The sequence below is a fragment of the Rhinopithecus bieti genome, unplaced genomic scaffold (genome assembly GCF_001698545.2).
Source record: "Rhinopithecus bieti isolate Rb0 unplaced genomic scaffold, ASM169854v2 scaffold_11401, whole genome shotgun sequence".
Lineage (NCBI taxonomy): Eukaryota > Metazoa > Chordata > Mammalia > Primates > Cercopithecidae > Rhinopithecus > Rhinopithecus bieti.
Genome location: NW_016807151.1, coordinates 1,139,691 through 1,159,224, shown reverse-complemented (window position 1 = coordinate 1,159,224; position 19,534 = coordinate 1,139,691). Strand labels below are relative to the sequence as shown.

The 19,534-nt window shown below is 40.0% G+C and overlaps 1 protein-coding gene across 5 annotated transcripts in view; it reads left to right on the top strand.

Annotated features, from left to right (window-relative positions):
* Positions 1-985: 985 nt before the first annotated feature.
* Positions 986-19,534, top strand: part of LUC7L2 (LUC7 like 2, pre-mRNA splicing factor) — a 74,840-nt gene continuing 56,291 nt past the window's right edge. Inside the window, exons 1-5 of one of the 5 annotated variants that reach the window (XM_017880369.1) lie at positions 1,378-1,462; positions 4,311-4,587; positions 12,920-12,996; positions 16,390-16,460; positions 18,047-18,141. In XM_017880369.1, coding sequence (XP_017735858.1) covers positions 16,403-16,460; positions 18,047-18,141 — 153 coding nt within the window. In that variant the 5' untranslated portion in view covers positions 1,378-1,462; positions 4,311-4,587; positions 12,920-12,996; positions 16,390-16,402. Of the gene's footprint in view, positions 1,463-4,310; positions 4,588-6,390; positions 7,505-12,919; positions 12,997-16,389; positions 16,461-18,046; positions 18,142-19,534 lie in introns of all 5 variants that reach the window. The other 4 variants (XM_017880370.1, XM_017880371.1, XM_017880372.1 and 1 more) reach the window with 4 other exon arrangements.

Sequence of the window (19,534 nt, the reverse complement as noted above, 5' to 3'; positions counted from 1 at the left end):
AGGGTTTCACCACGTTGGCCAGGCTGATCTTGAACTCCTGACCTCAGACAATCCGCCCCCCTTGGCCTCCCAAAGTGCTGGGATTACAGGCGTGAGCCACCGCGCCCGGCAAGGAATAAATATTTTACTAAAACAGATTTTAGAAACACCAGGGAAAGGCTCTGGGCTAAGTATTTTATTCCAGTTTGTTCTCACAGCCACGCCATAGGAGACGTGTGACCACCTCCATGAATCCTACCAGGGGTAGAACTAAAGCCAAGGCCCCAGTCAGTCACGGGCCGGGCTTCAGAACCCAGGCTTCCCCGCGGTCAGCGCCGCTGGCTCCCGGCTCCACGAGATCGCCTCTCCTGTAGGTCAGAATACGCTGAGTTTTGATGGTTTCACATTCAGACTAAGCCGCTCGTGACCTTGTAGGTAACGATGAATCCGAATGGGTCGGCGCGCCTGTTTCCTAGGGTACTACTTTCGGATGCTTTCTCCTGAAGTTGACACTTCCCAGCCGAGGAGCCTTAAAGCCCCACGCAACGGAAGAAACGCGGCCCCGGCGGCGGCGGCGGCGGCGAGACAGGGCTGCTCCCGGCCGGCAAAGGCGCACGAGAACCAGGACGCGTCCACGCCACTCGGGGCGGGCGTTCGCCCCAAGCACGCCCACCTCAGACGCCAAGGAGGCTGACCGCAGTCGGGTCTGCAATGGGCATGGTCTCTACTTACTTTCTGCCCAGGCTAAGCCTCTAGAGCATTTTGCTAATTTGGGTCTGAATCGCCATCACCGCGGGCCGCGCAGCCTTAGCCGCCAGCCCTACAGCCCGGAGGGAGCCTAAGGTTTGGCGCCTCGGGGCGGATCCGGCTTGGACAGTCAGTTAAGGAACCAGAATATCGCGAGATCCAGGGGAAAGGAGCGGGAGGAGCGCGCGTGCACGCGCCCAGAGCCGTTAGGGTGGAACTCCACTCGGGAGGGGCGGGCGGAGCGATACAGCTGGATGCCAGTTGGTGGAGACCCCGCGGGAAACGACTAAGCGCGAGGAGCGTGCGCGCTCCCGTCGTGGCGACGGTGGCGGCGAGCAGCGTCAGAGCTTGGAGGGGGGGTTGACGGCTTCTGGCGGGTGGCGGTGTTGAAGGCGAGAGCTCGTTTGGCCTGTGTCGCTTCTGTCCCAAGAACCGGACGGAGAGTGAGGGCACGAGGGTCGCTGTCGGGGGCTGTCGTCTTCCACGTACACGTCGTCGTGAGGAGCGCAGTCCGGACTCTCTCGCAACCCTTCCGGCTCCCTTTCCGCAAGCCTCGGGGCGGCGGCGGCCACCGAGACAGCAGCGCACCTTCCCCCATCCCTTCCCCTTCTTCCCCCGCCCAAAAGGGCTCGGTCTGCGCCCCACCCCCGCCCGTCCGCCCGCTACGCCGCCGCCATGTCGGCGCAGGCCCAGATGCGCGCGATGCTGGACCAGTTGATGGGCACCTCCCGGGACGGTAAGTCTCTGCTAGGGCCCTGGGGGTGGGGGAGGGGACGGGGACGGCGAAGGGAAGGGGTTCCGAGGGCGCACCTGGGCGCGCGCGTGTGGCTGAGTAAGGGGCTCCCAGATTGGTAACACGAGGTCCCCGGCCCCCGTCCCATCCAATCAGGGCTTGGCAGGCGGGCATGGGGGGCGGTGACCTTGCGGATTGGCGGGAACTACTGCCAATGGAGTGAGGCGGGGCCTGGAGGCAGAAAGGAGAGTTTGTGCTTTTAATGTTGACTTGGCTGGGACGGGAGAGCCCGCGTCTCTCTTGCGTAGTGGGGGGCCAGTTTTGTCGCTGGTTAGGTACCTGCGGACGGCTAAGGCCTCCACCCCCGATCTGATTCCTTAACCCAGAGCTTTGGGATCATCCCTCGCCGCCGTCCTCCAGAGTACCTAGAGAGAAGCTTCCCCCTCCTCCTCTTCCTGGGTCAGGAGGAAACCTTTATTACTAACCCAGTCCCAGAGATGCACCCTCGAGCCCCACAGAAACAACCGTTTTTATGGAAAATCTGACCCAAACCATGGTTTCTTAAGTGGGTGTGTTTGGCCCCATTTTGTGAGAAGGAACATGTTATGGCCTGTTTTTCCGAGAGACCTCCATTTTGTTAGACAATTTAATAGAGGCTTTGTTCAGTAAATATTGACAAATCTTGCATGTGCCCCAAATAGAACGATTTTGAAAATTTGGTACCCAGTGAAGTAGAATTGAGGAGAACAAAGATCCTTTCAGGCGCTTAGTTTAGATTCTGTATAGAGAGCCCTTAATTGCTGGATTATCCTTTGTCATAAAGAGAATTTCTAAATAAAATGATGAAATGCTGTTGCTTTTTTGGTGATGATAATTAGTAATGTACTCTCAAATTCAACTTAAATCCATTTAAATATGTAGGAAAGGTCTAGTTTATTACTTTCTTAACACAGCAAAATCTTTGGTAGTTTTTATGTGTTTGTTGAGGCAGATAGTTTCTTAGCCACTTAGGAAATGCTTTTTTTCTTGACAGGTTATTTAAGTGTATTGATTTAAGAGAAAAGGCACATCTTAAATTTAGTTTTTAAGTTACTGTTTTAATTTACATGAGGGCTTTACAGCAAAATATGAGTAGATTTTAAAAACTTCATTGCATTCAAATCTTTCAGCAGTGCATAGAGTGGCTTTTCAGTGTTCACATTTTCAGTTTTAATAAAAACCCATATTGGGAACTTTTCTTTGTAGAACATATGGACAAATAGGTGTAGATGGCAAACCTACTTGTTGTGTAGAGAGGAAAGATTGGGAAGGAAATTAGTTTTGTATGGAAAGTTAACATTAAGTTAAAATGCCACTGGAGAAACTTTTAACTGTTACCATTTCTCACGTTTAGGTAAGAATGGTTGTTTTATCACTGCAGCATGTCTTAACATTCTTCCTTTTCCAACATGAGAGAGGGTATTGGGAACGGGCTTCATTGGATCCTAGCTAATAGAGTAACTAATCTGTGTAATAAAATTAAAGAAATTATTTAAGACTTGCTTTACATGATCCTTTTAATCCTTGATGGATACCATTTTTGGGATCTTCTTCATGGATTGGATTTCTTAGTTTTACTGGGAGGGTAGTTGGATCAAGGTAAACCATCTCCTGATAAGTTTCTGAATTAGGCAGCCCGTCTAGTATTGCAAAGCTAAATTTAAATATATATATTTCTGTGTGTGTAGTCAGCAGAAACATGGATTTCTTAAAATCCATTTTGTGTATTTTTTTATGTGTCTGTTACTGGAATTTTTTTTTTTTTGACCTTCAGACTTAGAGGATTTATGATTGAACTCATATTTACGAGTCCACAGTATTGTTTAGCTGAAATGACTGGATTTTCACTGTTGTATTGGGTCAGAAGTAAAAAGTATTCTACTTTCAAGGAAAAATAATTGAGTGGAGTTTTTTTTAGATATCAAAATCCTATATATGCAAAATAAGAATCAGAACTTTTTTTTTTTCTTACCATTTAATGAGTTTATATATATCATTTTATGATTCAGGACTTTTAATAATTAGGATTGTTCTTTTTTAGCATACAGTCAACTTCAAGTTACCCAGGGATAGGGGAACATGGAAACGTCCCCTGAATAACACCATGTAATTTGAAACCACTTAATGGGAAGCCTTGTATTGGACACACAAACAGCTTATGGGAACGCTGTTGGGTGTCTTTGGCACTAAGAGGTGGAAATGGGGATCCAGGAGGTGGGAGAGAGATGGAAAAGGTAGGTAGGAGGGTATTTAAGGCAACTCTGTCCTTTTTTAAAAAAAAAATTCCAGAGACTATAAAGCAGCTACTCTCTTTTTTGGTAGTGGGGTTCAAGGTGGCGGTGATCCCCTCAGCCCTTAGTGTCCTGTCTGTGAAGGAATCTGAAGTGGCACAGAGTCCTGGGGCTTTGGGAAAACATTACCTCCTCACCCGCTCAAGGTTTCTTCCCCTTCCCCTTCCCAGCAGTTTTTAATTAGTTCCTTTTAAAATTCATTGGAGATTTAAGTCTGTTAAATATACCTTAACTTGAATTACATAAAGCAATTAATCATTTAGATTACCTAAACTTCACTGGAATCCTTAGGAGTAGGAATTTTGTTAGCAGAGAATTGTAGAGGTAATTTTGGATCACTGGGCACTTCAAGAAAGGGCATTCCTGGGTGAGTGGTGGAAGTTGGGGGCTTTAGACGATCTGAGGGCAGCATGATGGTGCCGGGAGGCTGGGCAGGGGGACTGCCAGGAGGTGGGAGAGGAATGCATAAGGGAAGTGGGAGGGCCAAAGACAAACTCTGCCTTCTTTGCAATTTTGCCTAGGGCCCTGGTGGTGGCAACCGCCTGTGTGCCACTGAAAATCGTGCCGATGCCTGGCATACTGCATAAATGGAAGCAGGGTACCGCGTGAGTTGAAACATTGGTCACACTATATAAAGTTTGTATATGTGAATCAGTGTAACTCATACCCATATAACTGGGGGTCTGACTGTATTTGGATTTTTCTGATAAGGCATCATGGGCTAAGGAAAAGAGCACTGGGCTGAGACTCAGGAGACCTGGTTTCTAGCCCCAGCTGTACCTCTAATTGTAACCTTGGGTAAGTCACTTACTTCACCTTTTTTGCCTCAAGTTAAATCTGTAATTTGTTATATGGGAAACCAAATAATTTCCTATGTTATACTCAGAAATGTTGAAAAATAAATATATTTTAAGTTTTTTTAGAAAGGAGGAGCTGTAAGTAGATAGTAATTACTGGTATCTTATTTTATCTTATTTATGCTTCATTACGTTTTATAAATATCTTTGTTTTAGTTGTTAGTATTAGCAGAGGGGAGAGGGATAATTTGTTTTCCCTAAACATATTCATTCTATTTAAAAGCAGGGAGGAGGTGCACAGGAAAATCCAAGAAACAGTTTGAGAATTGTCTGTGTGACGGTTGGAAGAACCCAGTCCCCTCACACAGACTAGGATCATTTTTGCTTAGTTGGATTAATTGCAAGGATGTTCCTTAGCTAAAGCCCCTTTGCCAAAGAATATGGTTTGGTCATAAGTCTCTGGTCTTGATCCCAGCAAAGTCTAGGAAGATGCATGCAATAAGAATTAAATAAAATTGAGGCCGTGGATTTAGATTACACTTTTTTGTTTGTTTTTTTGTTTTTTTTTTTTTGAGATAGGGTCTCTGTCGCCCAGGCTGAAATGCAGTGGCACAATCTTAGCTCACTGCTGCAACCTCCACCTCCTGGGTAGTGATTCTCCTGCCTCAGCCTCCCGAGTAGCTGGGATTACAGGTGGCCACCACCACGCCTGGCTAATTTTTGTATTTTTCGTAGAGACGGGGTTTCTCCACGTTGGCCAGGCTGGTCTCGAACTCCTGACCTCAGGTGATCCACTACTCCCAGCCTAGATTACATTTTAAGCTTAGAAATTAGGTAAGTTACAGAAGGTAATTCTGAGGGTTCTGTATCTCTTAATTGCTTTTACCTTTAAATGGGAGCAGAGACCACCTTTGAAAGATTAAAATAGGCCAGGAATGGCAGCCTGCCCTCCAAAACAACAAGTAGACTAGGAACGTTAGATAGAATTTTATAGCATCATTAGTTGTCCCTTATGGTTAGGGACTGTTTTGGGCAAGTTAAAACTTTCAATAATTTTAACTATTTTAAATGTTAATCTTTCTAAATTGTAGGTAATCTTTCTAAATTGTAGGATATACTTCCTCATTTAATATATTAATCATAATGTTTTTGCTGATCAGTTGTACAGTAGTTATAGTTTGTGGGATATAAAACTGAAAGGATACTCACACTCATCCTCATACCCAGGAAAATACAGTTAGGAAAGCCATTTACCTGTTGCTAATGTAAGATTAGTAATACATACCCGTATAATCTGTAGGATAGTATGACATTTGTGCCTTTCTGCAAAATTACTGAACCAAAGTTTGAAGTAGTGCGTTCTTTAATGGATTTTATTTATAAAATCATCTTTACTGTAATCTGTGTTCCTTGACTTTTCATCAACATTGAAAACATTTTCTCTTAATTTTTTCTCATTAACATAATGAACCATATTCATTTTTTGGTCAGTTATAAGCCATTCTTTTATTCCACTTGGATTGTTCATTTTAAGTGAAGGAGGCGGAGCCTTTAATGTATAAGCAGACATTTTTGAAATAACAACAGGATGTTTCTTAGTCTAGAGCTTGTAAATTCTTTAATATAAGGAATTCTATAGGATTAAACAGTAGTTTCTGTGAGTTTCAGTTAACTGTTTAACTTTATCAGAGTTTCAGGTATATCCAAAACACTGAAAGCACCTGCATAGTGAATCAATGAAAAAAGAAAAGTTTTCCTCATTTTGCATTTTGAACTCTGAATAATATTTCTATCTACACAGCAGCCCAGAAAACAATAAAAGTATCACTTCATATAACATTGCATCGTTCCTGGATTCTCTACAGTTGTTTAGCTCTCCTCAAGTAAGCATATGCTTCTGAGACATTCTTTTACTTCAGGTAAATATAAGCAAAACAAAGAAAAATCATTTTGTCTATTTCTGCATCAGTTCTATAAGGAGCAAGTAAATTCTTTATTGTCGTTTAGGTTGGATGTTGTCATATAAGGATAGACGGTAGTGTTCTACATGTTCAAGATGGGCAATAGGAATTCAATGGCCATGAGGTGTCATGGATCAAGGTCAGGTTTAGTGAATCAGGTACTCTTCAGTAACAGGTGGTTCATACAACGCATTGAAGCTTAAAGTTGCTGTGAGTTCAGCAAGCAGGAGGATTGAGAAGACAGGCAGATGGTTTAAAACTAAAGGTCAGTAAGTGGGCAAGACTAGTTAAAGGAGGCAGGTACTCCCCAAAGATGGAATTCCAGAAAAGTGCTTGAAAAGGACTGAATCCTTAAAGCCTGCTGCTGTTAGTATGTAGAGTTCTTGAGGAAATAAGCAGTTGACATAACTACTAATCAGTCTACTAAGAAACTATAAGAAGATGAAGGAAGTTGGAACATCTTGCTGGAAAAAGAGTGAGGGAGTAAATGAGGGTAAGTTTCTGACTGGCATCTTGTGAATTCAGAACTTGCAGAAAAGCTATTCTGTTTCCTTTTTGTTTAGGTTCTCATGCACTAGCAGCAGCTAGAGTAGATATTGGGAGGCAGGGCCAAAGTAGATCAGTTTTGCTAGATTATTGAGGATATAGAGAAAAGTAATTTGTAAAAACTCTGAAATCATCTGCAGCTCCATGTTTTTGTTTGAACTAAATAACTTAGGACTTTGAGAAGTCAAAGCCGTCAGAAAGTAACATGAAGTCCATTCAACTGAATAAATGTCATATTTTGCTATTAGCATAGAAAAGAATCTTTAAAACTTCTTTTCCAAAAAGCACTCAGTATTGACCCATATGTTCCAATGTAGTTGTGAACCATGTACAACTGATGTTTGACTTACTTGACTCAACATGAAAGGAATTTAACCAGCTGCCCTTGCTGAATCTTGTCTCCTGAATATGGTAAATGGTTTTTGTTTTTAATCTTCTTAATACCTTAGATTTCTGCAGACCCCAGTTTTTTCTTTTAAGAGTTAACTGATAATTATTGGATAGTATCTATAGTAATTACCTGGCTGTTCTTTTCTGTATTCTGCCCTGCTATTTGTTTAAACGGTAGACTCTTCTCTTAAAGTAACTTTAATAGTTTAACTAATAGTTAAAGTTACTTGAGGGTATGTTTTAGATCAGGGACTGGCACTATGGCCTCCTGCTTTTGGTAAATAAAGTTTTATTGGAACACAACCATGCTGATTCATATACATATTGTCTGTGGCTGCTTTGACTTATGACAACAGAGTTGAATGGTTGCAACAGAGTCATATGGCCTGCAAACCTGAAACATTTACCATTTGACTCTTTAACAAAAAGCTTGTTGGTCACTGTTCTGGTTTAGTTATTCTCAAAGTGTGGTCCTTGGACCAGCAAATCAACATCACCGCAGCATCACCTTGTATTGTTAGAAATGCAAATTCTTGGATCCACCTACTGAGTCAGAAATTCTGGGAATAGGCCCCAGTAATCTATGTTTTTAGAAACCTTCCAGGTGATTCTGATACACATTAAAAGTTTGAGAAACCCTCTTCTAGATAAATGTTTCCTGAATGTTTGTCACACTTATTGCCTTTATTATTATTATTTATTTTTATTTATTTTTTTGAGACAGAGTCTGTTGTCACCCAGGCGTGAAGTGCAGTAGCCTGATCTTGGCTCACTGCAACAGCCTGATCTTGGCTCACTGCAACCTCCGCCTCTCGGGTTCAGGTGATTACCTTAGCTTCCCAAGTAGCTGAGATTACAGGTGTGCACTGTTACACCCTGCCAATTTTTGTATTTTTAGTAGAGATGAGGTTTCGCCATGTTGGCCAGGCTGGTCTCAAACTCCTGACCTCAAGTGATATACCTGCTTTGGCCTCCCAAAGTGCTGGGATTACAGGCATGAGCCACCATGCCTGGCCTTGCCTTTATTATTTTTTACTGTTTTCTATTTATTTAATGTTTTCCTTTATGTCAACTCACTTTGTAAAAATTTTAAGTTAATTTTAAAATGAAAGTTTATACCACCATAAAAATAAATACAATGAAAACAAAATAATTACTAAACCCTAAAGTCTAGTATTTTTTTTTTTTTGAGATGGAGTCTTGCTCTGTCGCCCAGGCTGGGGTGCAGTGGCCGGATCTCAGCTCACTGCAAGCTCCGCCTCCCGGGTTCACGCCATTCTCCTGCCTCAGCCTCCCGAGTAGCTGGGACTACAGGCACCCGCCACCTCGCCCGGCTAGTTTTTTTGTATTTTTTAGTAGAGACGGGGTTTCACCGTGTGAGCCAGGATGGTCTCGATCTCCTGACCTCGTGATTCGCCCGTCTCAGCCTCCCAAAGTACTGGGATTACAGGCTTGAGCCACCGCACCCGGCCATGTGTTTTTTTAACTAGACTCTTGTCACTTAGGGTTCCTGTGCTAAAAATTAGAAGTTGTTAAATTTATTAAGCAAGTACTGTTGCAAAATGGGAACTTTTTTTCTTGACTTGTGATTAATAATTTTCTAAGTGAGTGGTATTTAAAAGTTATGTTGGCAAAATCATGTAACACTTAAAGTCATCTTTTGTACAGATCTCATACTTTGGAAATTACTGTTCCATAGAGTATTCATGTGAAAGGAAAGCTGTTTGAACTATATATATACCCAAGCCAGTAAGCAGAAATGACTGGACAGAAATACAAGCCTGTGAGACAGAGAGATCTAGGAGATCTCTAGAGAGGTCCATCTAGACCTCCAGGGTGAAATTACCTCATTTAGCTCAATTTCTCACCTCTCCTTTAGTGCTTTGGTCCTGGGGGTCGATGGTTCCACAGGATTTCACCAACTGATTCCACAATGGGAATGGTAAAAGGTGCCCCACTGTGGGAGAAGCTGCTTATCAAAGAGAGGCCTGATAGAAATGCTAGGGGAAGTGGCTGTGAGTCTGCATTACCGACGGGAGCAGAGCTGCAGGGCATGTTGCTAGGACTAAGCAGTCGATTCACCTGAGTCTGGACACCATGTATGAATATTTGAAAAAGTCCTGTTACAATTTAATTTACTCCACTGTGTTAGAGGGAATGCTTCCCTGCACATGGTGTTCTATATATTTATTGGTTGGTGTGCTTTAGGATATAGTAATTATTTATAGCAATAGATTCTTACCTTTCCATAGTATCCCCAGGTTGCTGAGTTGCTTTAGTTATATCTTTATTTCCTTTTCTTAGTGATTATAGACATAATTTGCTTCTGTCATGTTTTGACTAAAAATCTAATGGGAATGAATAATTACACTTGAATGTTTAATAAGTTCTATGATACTGATTATAGGTGTCTGCATTTGAAAAAAATGTTTTAAAAAGTACAGAGGTCAAACAAGCATCTATATGATTGAACAAATGTTATTTTGCATATTTTTGTCAAATTTTAAAAAGTGGATAAAGCGGCCGGGCATTGTGACTCACGCCTGTAATCCCAGCACTTTGGGAGGCCAAGGCGGGTGGATCACCTGAGGTCAGGAGTTCAAGACCGGCCTGGCCAACGTGGTGAAACCCCGTCTCTACTAAAAATATAAAAATTAGCTGGATATGGTGGTGGGTGCCTGTAATCCCAGCCACCCGGGAGGCTGAGGCAGGAGAATTGTTTGAACCCAGGAGACGTAGGTTGCAGTGAGCCGACACGGTGCCGATGTACTTCCAGCCTGGGCGACAGAGTGAGACACCGTCTCAAAAAAAAAAAAAAACTAGGAAGAAGTGGATAAAGCATTACAAATAAAGTCTTTTGTGGTCCCCTTCACGGTCTCAGTCCTTTCCCCAGAGGCAACCCTTTTCGTAAATTTGTTGTATATTCACTGTGACGCGGTATTTCTGCTGTGTTGTTTAGTTTTAAGGCGCACGTCTCCTTCATGGTAATCTGTTTTTCATTTTAGCTTCTTCCTTTATCATTGGGTTGTCTATCACCTCTGTCCTTTGATATACTCATCTTTTTTTTTCTTTTTTATTTCTTTTTAGATTTAGGGAGGCTCTAGTTGGCTTCTGTAACTATCACCAGCTCATGAGAACTTGTCCTTTTTAATAGATAAATCAGCCAGTCACTTTTTCTTTGAATCTTTTCAGCTATTGCTTGGTAGCCAAAAGATAGCTTTCATTACTTCTAATTTTGTATATAGAAAGTTCTGGATGATAGAAGGCACCAGCTATCCAGAGTGCAGTTGTTACTATATCAGAATTGCAGCTCTGCAAGTATCAACATAAAAAATTTAGCAGGCTGCAACTTTTTATGCCATGTATCTTAAATTCTTTATAACCCATTTTAGGACCTAAAGTAACTATTCAGGCTTTTCTGGTGTCTCTTGTAAATTTAAGAAGAGAAATAAGCTGATAGATTTCCTAAAGCAGGTACCCCCCAAAACATGATGGCATTGATCCCTGCCAGCTGCCAAGACCTTTTGCTTGTATTAATACAGTGAGAGAAGATAGGTGCAGGGCATGGAATAGAGCCCTTGGAATGGAGATTCTTTAGTATTCCTGTTCTCACATTTTCATCATCACCATTCTGGTTAGCTTCAAAAGATCCTACAAGCTTTTTCTTCTGCTATCAAGGCTGTTTCCCAGTCTCATTCTTTATAATCTTGTGATATGGATTTTCACAGACAAGTGGGCCAGATTTTAACATTTTAAAACGTTGTTAATCTTTGATCTTATCTAGCAAGAAGAACTTGTTCTGGAAATTTCTTCTATAATGGGCATTGCATTTTTAAAATGTTCGGCTTGTCGTGGGGATTATGGTGGGGGGTGATACTAGTACTTATTTCTGATTATGAACTTGTGGGACCATATGAACCAGAAGATTAAGAAGGATAGCTTTTCTGAGCTGTATGGCACCCTTGTGTTTGCATTTTCTGGAGGAAAGGAAAGCTGCTTTGTTTTATTAGAAATTACTTGATGTCACATTTGGAAGGCAGACTGTCATAATTGTTTTTTCCCATTGCCATCTTTGGCATAGTAATCTTTCTTCCCTTATGTAATAAATATATGCCTGGAAAGTTTTACATAGATCAAGACATATTAAATGTTTTCAAAGCATCTGTATTATTATGTTAAGACATGGTGATGAGTCCTTTTGTAAAATGAACCCTATATTTTGGACTGTTTAAATATACAGTGGGTTAAACTGAGTGTATGTATGAACAAGGGAACATGTAGTAAGGGAGTAATGTTTTTTTAAAAGGTTAATTACAAAAGGATTTGTATAGGTGGATTTTAAGCTGAATTCTAAAGGAACAACAAAGGTAGGTGGGAGAATTTGGTAGAGTGGGTGAGAAAGTTGGAGGAAGGTGTAAAAATGATCAGATTGGCTCCTTAGTATAATAGTTACTGTGCAGCAGTAGTCATTGCTTTTACTTGGATTCCACATGAAGACACAAGGGTTTTTTGTTTGCTTGTTTTCAGAGAGAGAGCCTTGCTCTGTGGGCCAGGCTGGAGTGCATTGGCGCTCTCAGCTCACTGCAACCTCCAATTCTTCCAGGTTCAAGCGATTCTCCCACCTCAGCCTCCTGAGTAGCTGATATTACAGACATGTGCCACTACACCCAGCTAATTTTTATATTTTTAATAGCGACAGGGTTTCACCATGTTAGCCAGGCTAGCCTTGAACTCCTGACCTTAGGTGATCTGCCTGCCTTGGCCACCCAAAGTGCTGGGATTACAGACATGAGCCACTGTGCCCAGTGACACAAGGTTTTACTTGTGCACTGCTTTAGATCTCTTCCTGCCCTGGGCTAGACTAGAAATTGGCCGTGGATCTTTATACAGTTCCCACATTATTATGTGAACTCAGCAGCTTATGTTGGAAGAAATGGAGGGAGGAACATTTCTCTGCATTTAGGGATTCAGGGGGTCAGGAAAACAAACTTTAAGCTTTTGGTTGTACACCTCTTGAGCTCTAGCTTTCCTTTCACTGAAGGGTTATGGATCTTATTTCAGAGGGAAGGAAACTGTCCTGTCCCAAGCCCACTGTGACACGTGACCCTTAACTAGTGTACCTGTGGGGAGGGCTTCAGTTGCCACACTAGAGAATGTGGGAGGGCTTCCCTTCCCCTGCCCCCATTTATAGACATGGGAGTGTCTCCATTGCTTTGTATGCTGTTGCATTTTCTCTTCCCTCTTTGTTTTTCTTAAGCTAAGCTCTAAGCTAATTCTGTGCAAAATAAATACTGATTGTTTTTATTAATTGCTTGCCATGAATGCCTGATAATGTACAGTAAAATAGGATTCTGCATACCGTTAAATATGTCAAATATTACAAACTTTAAGGTTCTTTTGAAATTACAATACTAAACTCAGTTCACTTTTGCTTAGCCTTCACAGTTGTTGATCACATAGCATGGTCATCCACTCACAGCTTAAAAAAATACAGGGAGCATCGGAGAGAATGGGTAAAGTAAAATTTTGATGTTTTTAAAATAGCACCTAAATCTATGAAAGTTGATTTGGTTTCTTGTTTGTATGGGAGGGAGAGGGTGGGTAGTACTGGGGGGAGGGGGTGGATATTGGGAAGGTAGCATGCAACGTATAAAATCATGTCAGATACTACCTAGGCTAAGGTTGTCATGTTACTAATAAAATTTAAGTGTTAATATAAGTTTCAGAAAAGGCAGGACCATAGAATGGAAGTGTTGGGAATTACAGTGGGCTTATTTTTTTCCCTCCTGACATACGGAAGGGGATTTTGAGAATAGCAGTATTTGAGTCAAATTTAGAGAGGAGGCCTCTTTTTAAAGTGACCTGTCCATATTCCCTGAGTGGAACTGACTGCCTCAGTACCACCTTAGGCCCTGATACATTGGTGACAGACCTGGAGATGAATAATATGCATCCTCATTTTTATTGTGTACTTGTGACTCAGGTGTTCTCAAAGATTGTAATTCATGAAACTCATGAAGGGGTTGAACAAAAGAGGGAGGTAAGAGAGTTGTTGCTTGGTAGAGAACTTGGTAAAAATAGGAATTAATAGAAAAGTTGATGTTTCTATTAAAATGAAAAACACTTGCTAGAGTTCTAAATCAAGTTTCTAATTCTAAAAACTTGGCTGTGTAGTTATATACAAGGCCTGATTAACTATTGCAGAGGTTATAGGACAGAGCTCCATGGTTTTATAAGTGGGATATTTTTTGTTGTTGACAGAAGTAACTTCGTCTGATTTCTGTTCCATTATTTTAATTTTTTTTGTTTATACACTAAAATTTTGGATTAAAAAATGAAAATTGTAAGAAATCAAATGTTACTCAGAAAGTGTTGTTCTGATCCCAACTCTGCAATTCTTCTACATGAAGGCATTTGCCAAAGCCAAATATGATTTACTTAGGACTGTTCCCCCAAACCTTGTTTCTATAAGCTTTGTCAAAGCTATTACTCCAGGTTGTAGTGCTTGTTTTTCCACTTTCCTTTGATCTAAGTCCTGTCTTTCCTTCAAATTTTGGCTACTTACTGCATGAAGCTTTTCCCAGTATCTCCATTCTTGGTGTCTATAAGCTTTGTCAAAGCTATTACTCCAGGTTGTAGTGCTTGTTTTTCCACTTTCCTTTGATCTAAGTCCTGTCTTTCCTTCAAATTTTGGCTACTTACTGCATGAAGCTTTTCCCAGTATCTCCATTCTTGGTGGTAACTTTAGTCTAAGAATTCCGGGCTGGGCGCGGTGGCTCAAGCCTGTAATCCCAGCACTTTGGGAGGCCGAGACGGGCGGATCACGAGGTCAGGAGATCGAGACCATCCTGGCTAACTCTGTGAAACCCCGTCTCTACTAAAAAATACAAAAAACTAGCCGGGCGAGGTGGCGGGCGCCTGTAGTCCCAGCTACTCGGGAGGCTGAGGCAGGAGAATGGCGTGAACCCGGGAGGCGGAGCTTGCAGTGAGCTGAGATCCGGTCACTGCACTCCAGCCCCGGCGACAGAGTGAGACTCCGTCTCAAAAAAAAAAAAAAAAAAAAAAAAAATTCCTGAAGTACTACCTAATTGAAACATACATTTGATACTTGGATCATGTTATCTTGTATTATAACTTATTACTCCATTAATATATCCTCGGCCGGGTGCAGTGGCTCCTGCCTGTAATCCCAGCATGTTGGGAGGCCGAGGAGGGAGGGTCATTTGAGGCCAGGAGTTGGAGATCAGTCTGGGCAACGTAGTGAGACCCTGTCTCTACAAAAAAATTGAAAAAATTTAAAAAATTAATATGTCCTATTTCTTTAGCAAAATCATTGGCTCCTTGTGGGGAGAGAGCTTGTCTTATATGCCCCTTTGTAATTCCATTGCCTAGCACAGCAGATGCGGTCACTGATAGGTTTGATTCTGTGATTTGGATCCAATGTCAGTGTGACAGGATACTTTTTCCCCCCATAATTTAGGTTATTTTTATATGACTTTATGCCCACAAAACCCAAAGATAAAACACATTAAATTGAAAATAATTTCTTGTATTATAAGGTGATTTGGTTCCTATTTGCAGTTCTTTCTTCTTCTTTTTATAAAGTAGGCGCTGTTTTACCTAGTTTCTTACGAAAAACATGGTTTGGGCCAGATATCTTGACAGAAACCAAATTACCAGCATTTTTCTTTTAAAAATCATTGTTGATTTAGCTGAATTGTACTTCCATGGAATAAGCCCAAATAAATTTGTTAAGTACTGCATAGTTATGCAGCCAGATTGTTTTAAAATGTCAACCTTTATTAAAGTCCCTAAGCAGAACTTTAAAAATATCATTAAACAGTCAGTTGCTATTCCTTCTCAGAGTATTTCTGTATCTCAAATTATTAAGCATTTTATTATATCGTTGTTTTAACGATTTCTATAATGGCTGCTATTTGATAGCTGTATTTGTTGTGTTTGCTACAGTTATCAAATATTTATGGAGTACCCATTCATTTGCGGTGAGGAGTTATTTTAAAATGCTTTTTGGCATTTATAGAAACATATTCTGATTTTAAAAGCTCACCAGGGAAAATGTGTACAATTATTATGTATCCATAAAAATTTAAAAAAACACGAAAAAACTCACTAGGGATACTTGCTGGTTTGCTATATTCCTATTAGGAATTGTTCATGTTTTAACTGATAGCTGTGTCTTCAGGGCACAATTAACTTAATATTTGAATGTAAGTTGTTAAGCAGAAATCAGTTACTCTAGTTGATGAAGTGTTTGATTAGTAAAACTTCATGAATACTGATTTTATTCTAAGGCCTGAGCCATTAGTTTAACAGCACTGAAATGATTCTGCTGTTGCATTACCAAAACATTTAGATACTTTTAGCAGGAAAACTAATAGATACATAAGGGTTTTTTTGTTTTGTTTTGTTTTTTGTTTCAACTTTAAAATTTTATCATTTTAAAATTCCTTAATATAATTAGGGTACAGATTTAAAATGAAATTTTTTTCTTAAATGGTAGGAAGCAAAACGCCTGTAATTAAATAGCATTGACATTCTGATATGAGCTTATCATAGTACCTTTCTAACATGAGCTTGAGGTCCTCACCAAAGTCTTGATGAAACATACTTTTTAAAGACATAATTTTTTAAAACCCCACTTGGTTCAAAGACATTGTCCAGAGCTCCAGCTTTGGACTTTTACCTGTAGTCAGTCATACAGTTATCTGGGGTTGTGCTTGTTAAGTCAGTATTTTAAAAATGAAACACCCTGATTTTGTTCACTTTTGTTTTTATATAAAAGAATCTTTACAGTCAACATGTACTTCTAGATGCTGTATTGAAATTGCTGGCAGAGTTTATTCTATACAAAATGAACAATCTGGCCCCTTGTTTTATTTGTAAAGGTTCAATGTATCTATGCCTGCCTACCTCAATCTGCAAGGGAGTGTCAGAAAGGCCCCGCATTCGCCAAGCCGTGAGTTATCGCTAACTTTTCAGATGTGTTAATGAATGTGGAACAAAAGCAGTTGTGTTTAAAAGGAAAAAGGACCATCAAAATAACTTTCATTATAGTGGCAGGCGTAAACACTAAACTGAATATTCCAAATTGTGTCAAAAATAACCTACTAGAGACGAGCTTCTAGAAAACCTATTGTTGAACTGCTCTGAAGCCATCATTTTAACTATAAATTACTGTTGTTAAAATTTTATATACCCTGGTTGCAAATTAGAATGTTTTGAAAATATCTTTAACCAAGTTAAAACAATTTGAACAAAATCTTACCCCATCTAAAAATGATAGTATTTAGTTGAATTTAAGTTAAGCTGTTTAGTATATGACCATATAAAGGGGTAAAATTTTAATCTTTTTTGTTACTTACATGTGAAAATACAGAAACTAAATGATTGAATCACATCCTACACGAAAGTTTTTGCAGTGCTCCAGGCATATCATGTGAAGTACAGAGGTATTTATATCTCTTTTGGCACCAATAGTTCTCGCTTCAGTATTTCACCAGTAGGTTTTCATTCATCGATAGTATATCAGTTTAAGGCTAAGATAAAACACCTACATTTCTTAGGGCTTATTCTATATAGAAAGGAAACATCCTTATGAGTTTTTTCTTTTGTCTTTCCGAAGAGATTCTAAGCAAAAAAATTGTAACTAACATCTGTATTTTGTTACTGGAGCTAGTTACCTTTCTTTTTCGTAGATTCTTTAATGTTTTGAGTAGATAGCCATATTTGATAAGCAGGTTGGATGCTTCTTTTGCTTAGGAGGTAGGTGTATTGTGTTATATGAAGACAGAATGAATTTAAACATACCCAGTTTGGCAGTATAGAAAATCTCAGACTACATAAAACTTGGAGGTATGGAACCTTTGGACACATTAAAGTTAACGTTTCTTTAGGCAATGTGCCTTTGTTTGACTGGTGTGTAAGTCCTTCTTCCAGGTTTGTACGCTCTTAAACGCGTTATTCTACCCTCTCTAACTCCTCCCAGCAGCAAAAGGGAGACACTTCAGCTGGAACAAAATAGTGGAAGAAATGGCGTCTGGGGTTCAGTGGGGATTCGCAGTGTGTATGCAATGTTTGCAAGATTATTTTTTATGTTTTTCAATTACTGTAAATAAAAATGTATCAATGCTTAGTGTCAAGAAGGGAACATTGTATACCAGTATAAACTCTCTTAGTGGGTCTGCAAGTTGCTTAACCACTCGGGGCCTCAGTTTTCTCATCTGCAGTATGAAGGAGTTGGACTCGATAATCTTTAAAGTCCATTCCTGCTCTAAAATCCTATGCTTTTCTGAAGTACTCTATTTAACAGAATGCATTGCTTTCTCACTTTGACTATTTGAATTATGTATGCAGTACACTTACTGCAACTGCATGTTGTCTAAAATAGTTTTTCTGTAGGATGTATATAAAAACTAATCCCTCTTGAGCTGATTTATAATGTGTGTATAGAGCCACACATAAAAAGCTAGTAATAGTAGGGCTCTCAGAATAATACTTTCCAGTTGTCTAACCTTGAATGTTATTAACTCTTCTATATTACAGGAGATACTACTCGTCAACGAATCAAATTCAGTGATGACAGAGTATGCAAGAGTCACCTTCTCAACTGTTGTCCTCATGATGTCCTTTCTGGAACTGTATGTATTTACTAAATGTATTGTTTGATTACTGATATGCTGCAGTAATGAACTACTTGATAAAGTTTTAATTCTGTGTCAAAAGAATTGACTTGTGAGGGGGGATTTGCATCGTTTATTGTTTGTTTATTCAGGATGATTACTTAAATCTTCAGTAATGGGTTTCCTCACAAAAGTGGTTGATATGTTTTGTTTTATAATATTTTCCATTCTTTAGAGCAATTTTTTAAAAGCATGTTTTATTTGGAATACAGAGGTAGTTGTATAGCATTTGTACTGTTAGTTCAGAAATAAAAGTATTTTAAAGTAATTCCTTTTACTGTTAAACAGAATAGACTTTTATCTAGTACAGTATACATTTTGTTAAGATTTTACACACTTATATTGTGGAATCAGTGGGGAAATATATTGCTAAATACTTATATCCACACAGCTTAATTTGGGAGTATTATCACTTAAAATATTGCTCCTGCTAATAATGTAAAGCTCAATTTTGATTCTATGTCTGCAGAGATGTTGATCTTAGAGTATCATTGTTTTAATTTGGAAGATAAACTGCATAATGATGGACCTGTTGGAATATGGAACAAATAATTTGATTCTCTGACTTTTGGATTTGGTTGAAATGATTACAAGTAGCTTCCCTTCATAGCTGTATCTGATGCTGGTGGGGAGCTAGTAGGGGCTAAACCTTGAGCTGACTTTAGTTTTCATTTGCCAGAAATGACTGAAATGAAGAAAGATTTCTGACTTGCCTTTTCAGAAGCAATGAGTTTCTTAGCCAAATGAGTGGTGTCTTCTTTGATAGGAAGAGTTAAAATTAAGGACATGCCCCAAAGAGATATGTATCAAGGCATATGCAACAGGAAACACCTTTGACTTTTCCAGTAGGAAAGAGAGTTGAAACTGTGTTATGTTAATGGGAAAAAAGAGCCTGGGTTTATTTTAAAGTATAATACTGGCCGGGCGCAGTGGCTCACGCCTTTAATCCTAGCACTTTGAGAGGCTGAGGTAGGCGGATCACGAGGTCAGGAGATCGAGATCATCCTGGCTAACACGGTGAAACCTCATCTCGACTAAAATTACAAAAAAAAAAAAATTAGCCGGGTGTGGTAGCAGACACCTGTAGTCCCAGCTACTCGGGAGGCTGAGGCGGAAGAATGGTGTGAACCCGGGAGGCGGAACTTGCAGTGAGTCAAGATCGCGCCACTGCACTCCAGCCTAGGCGATAGAGCGAGACTCCATCTCAAAAAAAAAAAAAAAAAAAAAAAAAAAAAAAGGTGTAATACTACAAGGCAAGAAATCCAGTTTCTGAGAACAGGAATTTGGAAGGACTATGGCAGATAATAAATATAATAAACTCTAAACTTTTTTTTTTTGATACAGTCCCGCT